Source organism: Lithobates pipiens, unplaced genomic scaffold (assembly GCF_037356315.1).
Source record: "Lithobates pipiens isolate NorthernLeopardFrog02 unplaced genomic scaffold, aLitPip1_a1.2 Scaffold_16, whole genome shotgun sequence".
Classification (NCBI taxonomy): Eukaryota; Metazoa; Chordata; class Amphibia; order Anura; family Ranidae; genus Lithobates; species Lithobates pipiens.
Genome location: NW_027507748.1, coordinates 384,877,334 through 384,890,122, shown reverse-complemented (window position 1 = coordinate 384,890,122; position 12,789 = coordinate 384,877,334). Strand labels below are relative to the sequence as shown.

General features: G+C 42.3%; 1 protein-coding gene across 1 annotated transcript in view; it reads left to right on the top strand.

Annotated features, from left to right (window-relative positions):
- LOC143983030 (multidrug and toxin extrusion protein 2-like) overlaps nt 1-8,071 on the top strand; it is a 197,111-nt gene extending 189,040 nt beyond the window's left edge. The window contains exons 15-17 of the mRNA XM_077482257.1: nt 2,869-2,963; nt 5,339-5,417; nt 7,329-8,071. Of these exons, the coding sequence (XP_077338383.1) occupies nt 2,869-2,963; nt 5,339-5,417; nt 7,329-7,594 (440 nt within the window). The 3' untranslated portion in view covers nt 7,595-8,071. The remainder of the gene's footprint in view (nt 1-2,868; nt 2,964-5,338; nt 5,418-7,328) is intronic.
- The last annotated feature ends 4,718 nt before the right edge of the window (nt 8,072-12,789 follow it).

Sequence of the window (12,789 nt, the reverse complement as noted above, 5' to 3'; positions counted from 1 at the left end):
ATCCAATGAGAATACAGTGTAGAGCAACTGAGGCTTCTCTCACCCTTCACCAGTAAGGACATCACCATATACTGCTTTCCTTACTCTAAGGTATCCTTTCTCAACCTTTTCAACACAGAGGAACCCTTGAAATAACTTTCCAGTCTCAGAGAATGTCTGCTAAATCTTATTATAGCAACAGCTCATGGTGCATTAGTGAATGCTCCTTACATTTGTGGTCACTGGAAAGTATTACCCCCTTTCAGATAGCTAAAAAAACATTGGTGTCAGTGGGAACGTATGTGAGAGGCAGAGAGGCAGAAGTTGTTTATTGCTCAAGGAACACCTAGCAAGCTCTGGAGGAACCTGCCCTAAGGCAGTGATGGAGAACCTTGGCACCCCAGATGTTTTGGAACTACATTTCCCATGATGCTCATGAACTCTGCAGTGTAGTTGAGCATCATGGAAAATGTAGTTCCAAAACATCTGGGGTGCCAAGGTTCACCATCACTGCCCTAAGTTATCATTTATAAAGGAGCATGGTGGGTGCTGTTTAATGGTCTGATGGCTGCAAGAGCGACCTGAGAGGCTAACATCATTTATTTTTGTGCTTTGACATGATGGTGGAAACCCCTGCAAGGGTAACCTTTCATTCTGTGGAACTTTTTATTTTCTCCTTAAAATAAGTAAACCAACAAGCCCTAAACCGTATTTTCTGGCTGGAATGAACTCATTGGTAAGCACCACACCTGAGCAATACCCCCACATTTGGAACCTCCCATTCCCAGCTCGCCTCTGTTTAATTGCAAGAGGCTCTGTCCTGGGTGGAGGCACTGCCAACTTTATTATCAAACCCACACTTCCACTTAGCAAAGGTTCTAGTTCCCCCCCCCCTCCCAAAAAAAGAGGGCTACATTTGCATGGAGGAATAGGTGAATAGTTTGGTATATATGTCTTACCTTGTTGTTAAATTGTAATTCTTTTTTTTAATTGCAATAAATTTTTTATTGAAAATTTTAACATAAGGTAACAGAGATATACCTACATACATGGTGAAGCAAAATTTCACTTACAATATAAATATGAAGCACATAAGACACGCACAGGATATATAATGTAGAGAAGGTATCTAAGAGCAGAAGTACATCACAGCTGGTTTATCAGAACGATAGGCAGAAGATAATAATAAGGATGGCCTATATATCCAGTCTGTTCCCCAGTGTGGAGAAGAGAAGAGGCCCCCCCTCCGGCACCCCTAGTGGGTACTCACTGTGCTCAGAGGGGGAAGACCTCCACCCACCCCGGAGACATTAAACAAATCAGGTGACATCCACTGCGCTGTATCCGGGTAAGCGTAATATGGCTTGTAGGTAAAATAAGAATATAGAGCGGGTGAAGAGCACCCAAGATTTCAACGAGTATAGAATAAAACAAAGATGGAAGAAATGAAGAATAGAAGAGAACAAAAAAGGCAGTAAAGTAGTAGAACAAGAATAAAGAGAGAAAAGAAAGGCTTGAGTTTTGGAGTTTTAACACAGATGACCTCGTGATCCTTCACAAGTCTAAGTTATTGCAACTCTACAATCATATCAGTTTAGAATTAGTAAACCAGTCAGTCCACCTTTCCCAATTAGCTCTGGCCACGCCGAGCCTGCCTTGGGTTGAGGCAAACAGGGTTTCATACATAGCATGTGTGTTGGTAGTCATGACAATTTCCCCGAACGTGGGTGCGTTAAGATCTTTCCAGTGGCGCGTTAAGGCCAGTTTGGTGCTCAGTATAATATGGGAAACAATCGTTCTGGCTGGTTGGGGTATTTGATCAATATTTAGAAATAAGATGGCCAGTGCCGGGTCAGCGGGGATGGGAAATTGTGCTATTTGTGAGCACAAGTGAAACACCCTATTCCAAAGTGTCCGTATTTTAGGACACTCCCAAAGGATGTGGTACAAGGTGCCGGGGTGTTGACATTGTCTCCAACAAAGTGGAGATGCAGTGGGGGCAAATTTGGATATCTTATAGGGAGTAATGTACCAACGACGCAGTATTTTTTGCGTCAGTTCCCAAAGGTTGATGCATTTGGTGGATGCGTAAGCTGCTTTCATGTAATTCTTTTTTTGATGTACAGTTGTGTACAATTTTTATACGAAGATTCTGCTTTTTCCCTGGAATTGTTATGTGTTTTGGAAGGTGCAAGAATAAAGTAGAATTTCTATTTTTAAAATAGACAGTTATACAAAAAAGAAGAAAAACCCGGTCCAGAAAGTGGTTTAGATTATGCCATAAACAAGATCTACTAGCTGTTGATTACCAATGAAGACCCCACTTCTGTGCAAGTTGGTAGTTGTATATGCCATTCCATCTCCTATCAGAGAGCCAACAATCATCACAAATGATTGCTCTTCATGTCCACACAACAAAGGGTTTCCAAAGGTGGGTCCTGATGCGCCAAAAAAATCGCAATAGTGCCAGTAAAACAGTTGGGTGGTGGGGTACTCCTAGTCAGCTGTATATCCTGCGTGTGGTATTCTTCAATGATCCCACATGGTAATAGTAGTATGTAACAATACTTAGCAGCAAGGGCTTAGGTATACCAATATCTGACTATGAGACTAAAATAGGACTCCATAGGAACCACAGGTATCTCGAAACAGTCTAGCTACAGCAATTGGCAAATAAATGTGCCTCCAAGTATAATCCTATTTTGCAGGAAGATTTCTAAATAATCCATTGTTTATTCTTAAGGTAAATAGGTATCTAATACAACATTATTTAAAATATTTTTTAAATACTGGCTAATATACTGTTATTCATCATTTTTTTTAAAAGGCAGTTATAGCATTTGATGCTAGTAGTTGTATGTTTTTCAAATGCATGTTTTGTCTTTCAAGGTCTATGGATTGGAATGCTTTGTCCAATGTTGCTGCAAACTTGCATCCATATACCCTATATCTTTTGTATGAACTGGGACAAGGTTGGTGAAGAGGTAATGAGTTTATTTCATTTAAGGACTGTAGTCTGGCCTAAAGTGAACCTGTTCTTTGCCCATGCAGAACTAATCACTCATCTGGGAATAGAGGGTCATTTCACATTACATAGCTTAGAAAGCTGATTGGATTGTTTCTAGATTTTCAATCAGTACACTGGAAGTTGCAATGACATGTACAGTATTTTCCTTAATTTGCTGATACTCAATGTGTGGACCGGCGGGGAGGGGGGGGGGGGGGAGGGAAAAAGGGGTTTGTGTAATGTTGCTACAATGTAGAGTGAGGGCACATTGGGAGCTTGTGGCCACTCTGCTCTTCAGCTGCCTCACTGACAAGAGTGACGGCAGTGTTATTACAGTAAGAAGGGCCTCACTAGCTGCTGGAGGGAGGATTCAACTCTCTTCTGATTCCAATAGCAGCCTACTGTGGGAAGAAGAGAAAATTACTGCCACTGAGAACACACCACCTCAGTACGGGTGGCTCCCTTGCTGATGGATCCAATCCATTGCACCAACGCCATGCCATACTGTAACACCCCTGGCCTGCCCCCTTTCACTGGCACAGCATTTGAACCTAGCCAGAAGACTGCTCTCCCTCCAGGCTGGACCAAAATACAGCCAGCCAGGTAAGCACTCTCTCCCAATGGCAGCCTGCATGGGGTTGATGCTTTGGGAAACTGTCAAGGCTTTTGGTTGGACTGGGCTAATGGAGGCAGTCTAACAATGGGCTTGAAAAAAATGGGTGAATAAATGTCCCAGTAGCTGTATCACCCCCCCTAACCCCCCCCCCCCCCCCCCAATACATACCTGATTCCCATCTCGACCCAGCGCTGTGCCTGTCTGTAGCGGCTCTCTCTCTGCTCTCACAGGCTTTGCTGAGGCAGTGAGGGCAATTGGCTCCTGTTGCTGTTGATAAAATCCTATGAGCAGCAAGTGGAAGGTGTGGCCAAGCGGCACTGAGTTTGTGTATGTGATGCACATAGTCCAGCTTGGAAGCCCACACAGCTGCCCCCATAGCAATCCCACCAACACAAATGCCTTATTCATTCTCCTTAGACTCATACCATTGACACAGCAGCAGTTTTTTTCCTACCAACAATGATGCAGCCTAATTTTTCCCTTTACCAACAACACCGATGCAGGGGTATTTGTTTCCTGGTGGTGTGTCAAAACTATTGGAACCATTTTACTACATACCACAACCATTCCATACGTTCCAGTTAGGGATGTTACTGATTAAAATTTTCACATTTGATTAATCGATTAAAAAAAAAAATCGATTAATCGACTAATTTTGATTAATTATAACACGCATACAAATCCAACTACATTTAGCTGATCTCCTTGCATTGCATTAGTGGTAAATGTGGTATACACTATATACAATCACCCGACACTAGTTAGTTTCCACAATCCATGAATTAACTTCACAGTTCACACAAATAAGTTTTTGATTCAAACTGTAGCACTGACATAAGTAATTTATTTTATTAAACTTTAACAAAACCATAGAAAGTTAGTTTAACTTTAATTATAAAACTTATCTAGTATATTGACTGGCAGTCACTTATAGTAGGCAAGTAGGCATCACTTTAGCCAGCCACGCAGACATACCAGAGTGTTTACATTTTGTTGTTTTTTTTTACAACAATGTTAAAAACGAAGGTTATCAAATTTGCCTACACTTAGCTCACTGAATGATCCCAGTTAACCACATCCATATTTACCATCACTGTCCAAGCTGTCCGGTGACATCACGGACATCGTCACCAGACTCCTCCCCCTTCCCTTCGTTAGCAGGTGGAGGCACTTGGAGTCCGGTGACATTGATGTCCATGACGTCACCGGATCTCTGATGGAACTCCCTGAAGACCGGAAGCCGGCTGAGAGGTGAGTACTGATCAAAAGAATTTTGATCGATCAAAAAAATTAACAATTAATCGAGGAATTAATCTTTAATTTTCCAGCCCTAGTTCCAGCTCATCATTGCATGCTGAAGCCTATTGTCTGCTGGCATCACAGAGCCAGTCCGTGCTCTGAAAAGATCCCTACCATATGGTTGGAATACATTCAGATGCCGGGACCGGCACCTGGCTCAACCTCTCAGCGATACAATGAGATCCTGTGCCAACCCTTCCACAGTCCAGGGAGGTACAGAGCAGAGAGCCAGAGACTGATAGTCCATGGCTAATTGCTCACACAATACTGAGGACTGAGCAATCAGCAGCATGGGGCAGATGCAGCATCGGCTCAATGCTACATCCACTTAGGAAAGTACAATGTTTTTTTGAAAATCCATACTTCTTTTAAAATATATTGTATGATGGATTAATATGTGTACTAATTGCACCCAACTATACATTTTACTTTGCTAGGCTAAAATAAGAGCTGGAGTGAAACTGGTGGTACCTGACTCAAGAAGTTCAAAAAAAGATATTTTGAAATCTGAATATGGTAAGTTGAACACAAAATTTCCTGCTGAACTTGACAAATTTAGATCCATCTACAACCGATCCCCCTCAAGAAAAGTCGACTGTTGGAAAATTTTCATTCAATCAGCAACCGCAGTCAATTGGAGGAGTCCCTTTTGTCAAAATACAATATCACAGTGGGGGAGGATTCCTCCATCCACCTTGTTTGTGCAGATGGGGAATCTCTTTTTCTCAATCGGCTCACCATCTGACCAAAAAAAAAAAAAACAATCCATGTATAGCCAGCCCTAGTATAAGGTTTGAATGGGTAGTATCTTTTAAAAAACCTATCAGTACCTTTTACTCTACTTTACTCTAGTAGCTTCACTAGGCCTGGGTACCTAGGGTGTATGGCCAATGTTTATAAAGCCAAACTGCAGGCAGCTAAAAAATCTCAACCCCTTAAAATAGAGCATTGAATACATCCACTCAGAGGGGGTTGGGGACAAATGGTTTTAAAAGCCCAGAAGTAGGCCAAAAGGATCACCATCATTAGGCATATTCCTGAATAATGCCATGTACACATGACCAGTTTTCCCGTCGGAATAAACTCTGAAGGTTTTTCCGACGGAATTCCGATGGAATTCCACTGAAACTGTCTTGCATACACATGATCACACCAAAGTCCGACAGTCAAGAATGCAGTGACGTACAACACGTACGATGGGACTAGAGAAAGGAAGTTCAATAGCCAGTAGCCAATAGCTTCTGTCTTGTACTTGCTTCAGAGCATGCGTTGCTTTTTGTATGTGGGAACAGAAAACAGACGAACGGTTTTCCCGATAGGAATTGGTTCCGTCTGAAAAATGTAGAACATGTTCTCTTTCTAGGTCCATCAGAATTTTCAACATAAAAAGCCCGATGGGGCATACACATGATCGGAATATATGATGAAAAGCTCCCATCTGACTGGGGCACGAGAGTCAGAAAGGGGATGTGTGTGTGTATAAACACACAAATCCCCATTCTATCAGGAGAGGAGAGACAGATCGTGTGTTCCTACTAAGTAGGAACAGAGATCTGGCTCCTCCTCTAGTAAGTCACATCCCCACACAGTTAGAAGCACCTAGCAGAGAACACATTTAACCCCTTGATCGCACCCTAGTGTTACCTTTTCCCTACCAGTGACATTAACACAGTAAGTGCATTTTTATAGCACTGATCACTGTATAAATGTCTAGTGGTCCCAAAAAATGTGTCAAACGTGTCTGATCTGACTGTTGCAATCCCGCTATAAATCGTAGATCGCCGCCATTACTAGCTATAACTAACTATAAAAATGCCATAAATCTATTCCCTATTTTGTAGATGCTATAACTTTTGCGCAAATCAATCAATATACGCTTATTGCAATTTTTTTTTTACCAAAAATATGTAGAAGAATATATATCGGCCTAAACTGATGAAGAAATTTGTTTTTTTTATATTTTTAGGGGATATTTATTATAGCAAGAAGTAAAAAATATTAAAATTATAGTTTTTTTTTTTTATAGCGCAAAAAATAAAAACCGCAGAGGTGATCACATACCACCAAAAGAAAGCTCTATTTGTGGGGGAAAAAATGTACATCAATTTTGTTTGGGTACAATGTCGCATAACTGCGTAAGTGTCAGCTAAAGCGGCACAGTGCTGCATCGCAAAAATGGCCTGGTCATTAGGGGACATACGGTATTTCTGGTCCTTAAGTGGTTAAAGAAAAAGTGTTAGGTGGTTTTACATCAGCAGTCAGAGATTAATGCTGATGGGAAAGGGGGGAAAGGTCCATTTTGTGTTATTTTGTAACAGGTGACCGGAGTGGGGGTGGGGGTGGGGGCTGTCTGTGGGTAAAAATATGCCCCAAATATGCCACAACGTATAATGATGTTAATATTTTTATATCTCTGATGTATTACAGGGGGCACAGCAATGTCTGATTCCAGCTTTATTGCTATTGCCTCTCATGACATGGCCCCTGGAGAAGATCATACAAAGCAACTGGACTTAAAAGATGATCTACCAATGGAAACAACTAATGTTGTAGGTGAAATCCTCTCCACTAAACAGCTGATTATCCGAAGGGGACTAGCATTGCTTCTATCCATTAGCTTACTAATGATTGGTATCGTTATTAAACTAATTACTACTAAAAAGGTAACACAGGATCTAATGAGCCTCAATTAACATACGTAAAAAAGTGTGCCATTTTTCCAAGACGATTTTCCTGTTACAGACAGTTCCAAAAACAGTTTCCAAAAACCTTTGCAATCCCCTACCCAAAAATACATAACAAAAGTACATTATTTAATGTATTTTTTTAGAAGGTTAGTGCACAGAATCAACATTAAGCTGATTCTGAATGTATGAAATCAATGTAATCACACTTTCAAAAATAATGCTCATATCAAAAAATATGTAAAAGAAACAATTGTGAAACAAAATGCTTCACTATTATTCTATATTATAGTTTGTTGGGAAATCTGATCACCAATAGATCTTTTTTACATACCCTTATACTTGTATTCTATGAAGGTAGTATAGCTATGAATATAGCTGTTTGTGTCTGGGCTCATGCTGAGAACAAATGAAGATTAACAAATCATTGCTAGACAAGCAATGATAATTTGTTCTTGTATGGAGTGATGGGATTATCATTAACAGCTATTACCGTATATACTCGAGTATAGGCCGACCCGAATATAAGCCGAGGTCCCCAATTTACCCCCAAAAAACTGGAAAAAATTATTGACTCGTGTATAAGCCGAGGGTGAGACATGCCTGTCCATCCCTGTGTGTCGTCCATCCCTGTGTGTGTCCATGCATCCGTGTGTGTGTGTGTCCATGCATCCGTGTGTGTGTGTGTGTGTCCATGCATCCGTGTGTGTCCATGCATCCGTGTGTGTGTGTGTCCATCCATCCCTGTGTGTGTGCATGCATCCGTGTGTGTGTGTGTGTGTGTGTCCATGCATCCGTGTGTGTCCATCCATCCCTGTGTGTGCATGCATCCGTGTGTGTGTGTGTGTGTGTGTGTGTGTGTCCGTGCAGCCTACCTGTGTCCAGCCTGCCTGTGTCCGTCCAGCCTGTGTCCGTCCCGGCCTGTGTCCGTCCCGGCCTGCGTCCCGTCCCGGCCTGCGTCCCGTCCCGGCCTGCGTCCCGTCCCGGCCTGCGTCCCGGCCCGTCCCGCAGCTCTTCGTCGGTGGCCATTCTAGGATTCAAAAGCCGCGCCTCCGTCGGTGATAGGCGGAACACTCAATTTCCCACTGACTGCTGGGAAATTGAGTGTTCCGCCTATCGGATGTCCGTGATAGGCGGAACACTCAATTTCCCAGCAGTCAGTGGTCCGCCTATCATGGACGTCCGCTCATCCTCATACTACGGACGAGGATGAGAGGACGTCCGTGATAGGCGGAACACAGACTGCTGGGAAATTCAGTGTTCCGCCTATCACAGGCGAAGGCGGAGACGGAGGCGCGGCCTTTGAATCCTAGAATGGCCGCTGTCTGTCTGCTCGACACGCTGATCGGGCAGACAGACAGCGATGACTCGAGTATAAGCCGAGGGGGGCACTTTCAGCCTCAAAAAAGAGGCTGAAAATCTCGGCTTATACTCGAGTATATACGGTATATAAAAAAAAATCCTAGGTTCAGTTAAAGGTTAACAGGAACCTTATTTCCTTGGATACCCATTTTATATTAAAATAGAATTCACAAAATACACAACCAGCATCACCTATCTGGTGAAGAACTGGCTGCAAGATCCAACAACAATTCACAACAAAATTATGCTGGCCATTCCTAATATAACAGCTGAAAATGGAGAGGTGGGTGGTTATGCAGTCAGATGATTCCACCGTTTCGATATTTGTACCTGCCATTGCTTTGCAAATGCATTAGCTTCCAAATGATGCAACACATCCCCAAAGTAAATTTTTTTTTTTTTTAGGAAATGTGTAATAAAGTAAAACATTTGTAAAAGATGGTCCAATCAGAGTTCATTGAAGTACTTTTATTGTGGGCAATAAACGTAATACTATAAAGTGTTCCTGTCCCGCTCTTCGCTGTCACATCATTCCTCATACATGGCAGCATTTTACCTCATAGAATAAGTACAATTCCACAGGAGATATCACTCGATGGGTGTGGTGGTAGATTGCAATTAGAGCCGGGGAGACCAGATCTTGTCAAACTTATGTGGACAACCACGTGCCCAGGAGGTCGGTATGTACAGTGCATCTGTTACATCCTTATTCCAAAATTACTTAAATTCATTATTTTTGTCAAAATTCCACAAACAATACCCCATAATGACAACATGAAAGAAGTTTGTTTGAAATCTTTATACATTTATTAATAAGAAAAAAGAAAAATATAATCCCATGTACATAAGTATTCATAGCCTTTGCTCAATACTTTGGTGAAACACCTTTGGCACCAATTACAGCCTCAAGTAATTTTGAGTATAATGCTACAAGCTTGGTACATCTATTTTGGGCAGTTTCTCCCATTCTTATTTGCAGGACCTGTCAAGCTCCATCAGGTTGGATGGGAGCATCGATGTATAGCCATTTTCAGATTAGGTCTGGCTAGGTCACTCAAGCACTCACTCAAGGACATTCAGAGTTGTCCCATAGCCACTCCTTTGTTATCCTGGCTGTGTGCTTAGGGTCGTTGTCTTGTTGGAAGATGAACCTTCACCCCCAATCTAAGGTCCAGAACGCTCTAGAGCAGGTTTTAGCTAGGAAGTCTCTGTACATTTCTGCGTTCATCTTTGCCTCGATCCTGAGTAGTCTCCCAGTTCCTGCCACTAAAAAAAACATTGCCACGATGATGCCACCACTATGCTTTACTGTAGGGATGGCTTGGCTGAGTGATGAGCGATGCCTGGTTTCCTCCAGACAAGACGCTTGCCATTCAGGCCAAAAAGTTCAATCTTTGTTTCATCAGACCAGAGAATTTTGTTTCTTATTGTCTGATAGTCCTTCAGGTGCCTTTTGGCAAACTCCAGGAGGACTTTCATGTTCCTTTTACTGAGGCGTGGCTTCTATCTGGTCACTCAACCATACAGGACTGTTTGAGTGCTACAGAGATGGCTATTCTTCTGGAAGGTTCACCTCTCTCCACAGAGAAAAGCTGGAGCTCTGTCAGAGTGACCATTGGGTTCTTGGTCACCTCCCTTCAGTTCAGGCCCTTCTCCGGGATCGGTCTGTTTGGCTGGGCGGCTGCTCTAGGAAGAGTCCTGGTAGTTGTAAATTTCTTCCATTTATAGATAATGGAGGCCACTGTGCTTATTGGGACCTTTAATGCTGCAGAATTTTTTCTGCACCCTTCCCCAGATCTGTGCCTCCATACAATCCTGTCTTGGAGGTCTACTTAGACTTCATGGCTTGGTTTTTGCACTGTTACCTGTGGGACCTTATAGAGACAGGTGTTTGCCTTTCCAAATCATGTCCAATCAACTGAATTTACCACAGGTGTACTCCAATCAAGTTGTAGAAACATCTCAAGGATAATCAGTGGACACAGGATGCTCAATTTTGAGTGTCATGACAAAGGCTGTGAATACTTATGTACATGGGATTTTCCTTTATTTTAATTAAGAAATTTGCAAAGATTTCAAACAAACTTCTTTCCCATTGAAATAATTAATTTAATCCATTTTGGAATAAGGCTGTAACATAAAATGTGGAAAAAGTGAAGTGTTGTGAATACTTTCCGGATGCACTGTATAAGGGAATTACTTCAGTTAGCCATTCAGTGGATTTCCGCTGATCCTCTGCAACAATTATCTTTTAAGCATAGTAAAAAATATATGCATTACAACCATATACACCCATGTTACGAACAGACCGGCCCCGCTCTCCCCTCTGACAGCTAGGGGGGATCTTCTACCCCGCTAGGTGTCACAATTTAAAAAAAAAAAAAAAAAAAAACAGCCAAGTGGGGCTCCAGCCACTTCACAGTCCTCTGTGGATGGAAAACTACAAGTCCCGACAACATTTGCGGCTGTCGGCTTGTAGTTTTCAACAAACTACCAATGCGCTGTGGTAGTGCACTGAGTCTTCCTGTCAAATTGTATCTGCTTGCCCGTACAATGTATCGGCACACAGATACACAGACAGGTCTGCAGAAGATCTGCATGGCACCAGCGATCTGCTGATCACTGCTGCAATGCTTTAGAGACTCCAGAAACAAAATAATAAATTCACATTTTTGTTTACCTGCAAAAAAAAAAATGTGCATTTATTATTTTTCTGGAGTGAGCCGTTCCTCTGTTCCTGGCCTGGCTGTGAAGTTAAGGGACCCCCCCTCTTCATCCTGCCTGCCCATCCACAGGCCTGGTATGGTCCGGTGGCCTGCCAGGCCACCAACACTGCCCGTCGTAGCCGCAGCCTAGTGAAGCCTCCAAGATCCCCAGTATATCCTGTGCTGCTACCTGCGGAGGTGCACCGCGGCCGGCATGCCTGGACCCAGATTTAAAATGTGTCCTCCTCCCCCCCCCCCACATACCTCTCTCTGCTGTCTCCTGTCTCTGCCGCTGATGTAAACAGTGAGAGGGGAGAGCAGTGCTCCTCCCCTCTCAGCTGTGACAGGAAATATAGCACAGTGCTAGGACTCCTGTTTTGGAGGTGACAGGGTTAATAAAGAGAACCTGTCGCCTCCATTTGCTATCACACAGGGAATTATAAAAATAAAAAAAATAAGAAATAATAATCCAATTAATAAAATAAAAAAGTAATTAAAAAAGTAAAGAATAAGAAAAATATTAAAAATAACAAAATTATACTGTTCTGACTTACAAACAAATTCGACTTGTTCGTAACCTGGGGACCCCCTGTAATAGAAAAGTCAGTGTTAATGAACACCTTGTTCATGTGGCTGCAGCCTAGAAATGCATGCAGGCAGCCTATGTTACTCACTATTGTACCTCCCTAGACTGACTACCCTTCTGGCCCTGGCCCCACACTCACCATACTTTATTGCATTTAATAATTTATAGATATTCAGGACTGGCATATTTGCCTTTTCCTGTTTAGGTTTAGTGCCGTATGAGATTAATTATGTTTATTCTTTATAGATACTCTTGAACTGTCGCCCCTGATGTGTGTTTATACACAAAACACGTTAGAAAATTTAGGATGCAGACACACACCTGCATCAGTGACTACTTCAGTTCACCATCTACATCAATCATGTCTATACTATTCTATATTACTTATTTTTATTGCCGCCTATATGATGTTTGTATATACAGTGGAACCTTGGATTACAAGCATGATCCGTTCCAGGAGAATGCTTGTAATCCAAAGCACTCGCATATCGTGTTTCCCCATAGAAGTCAATGGAAATGAAGATAATTTGTTCCGCATTTACTTATATTGC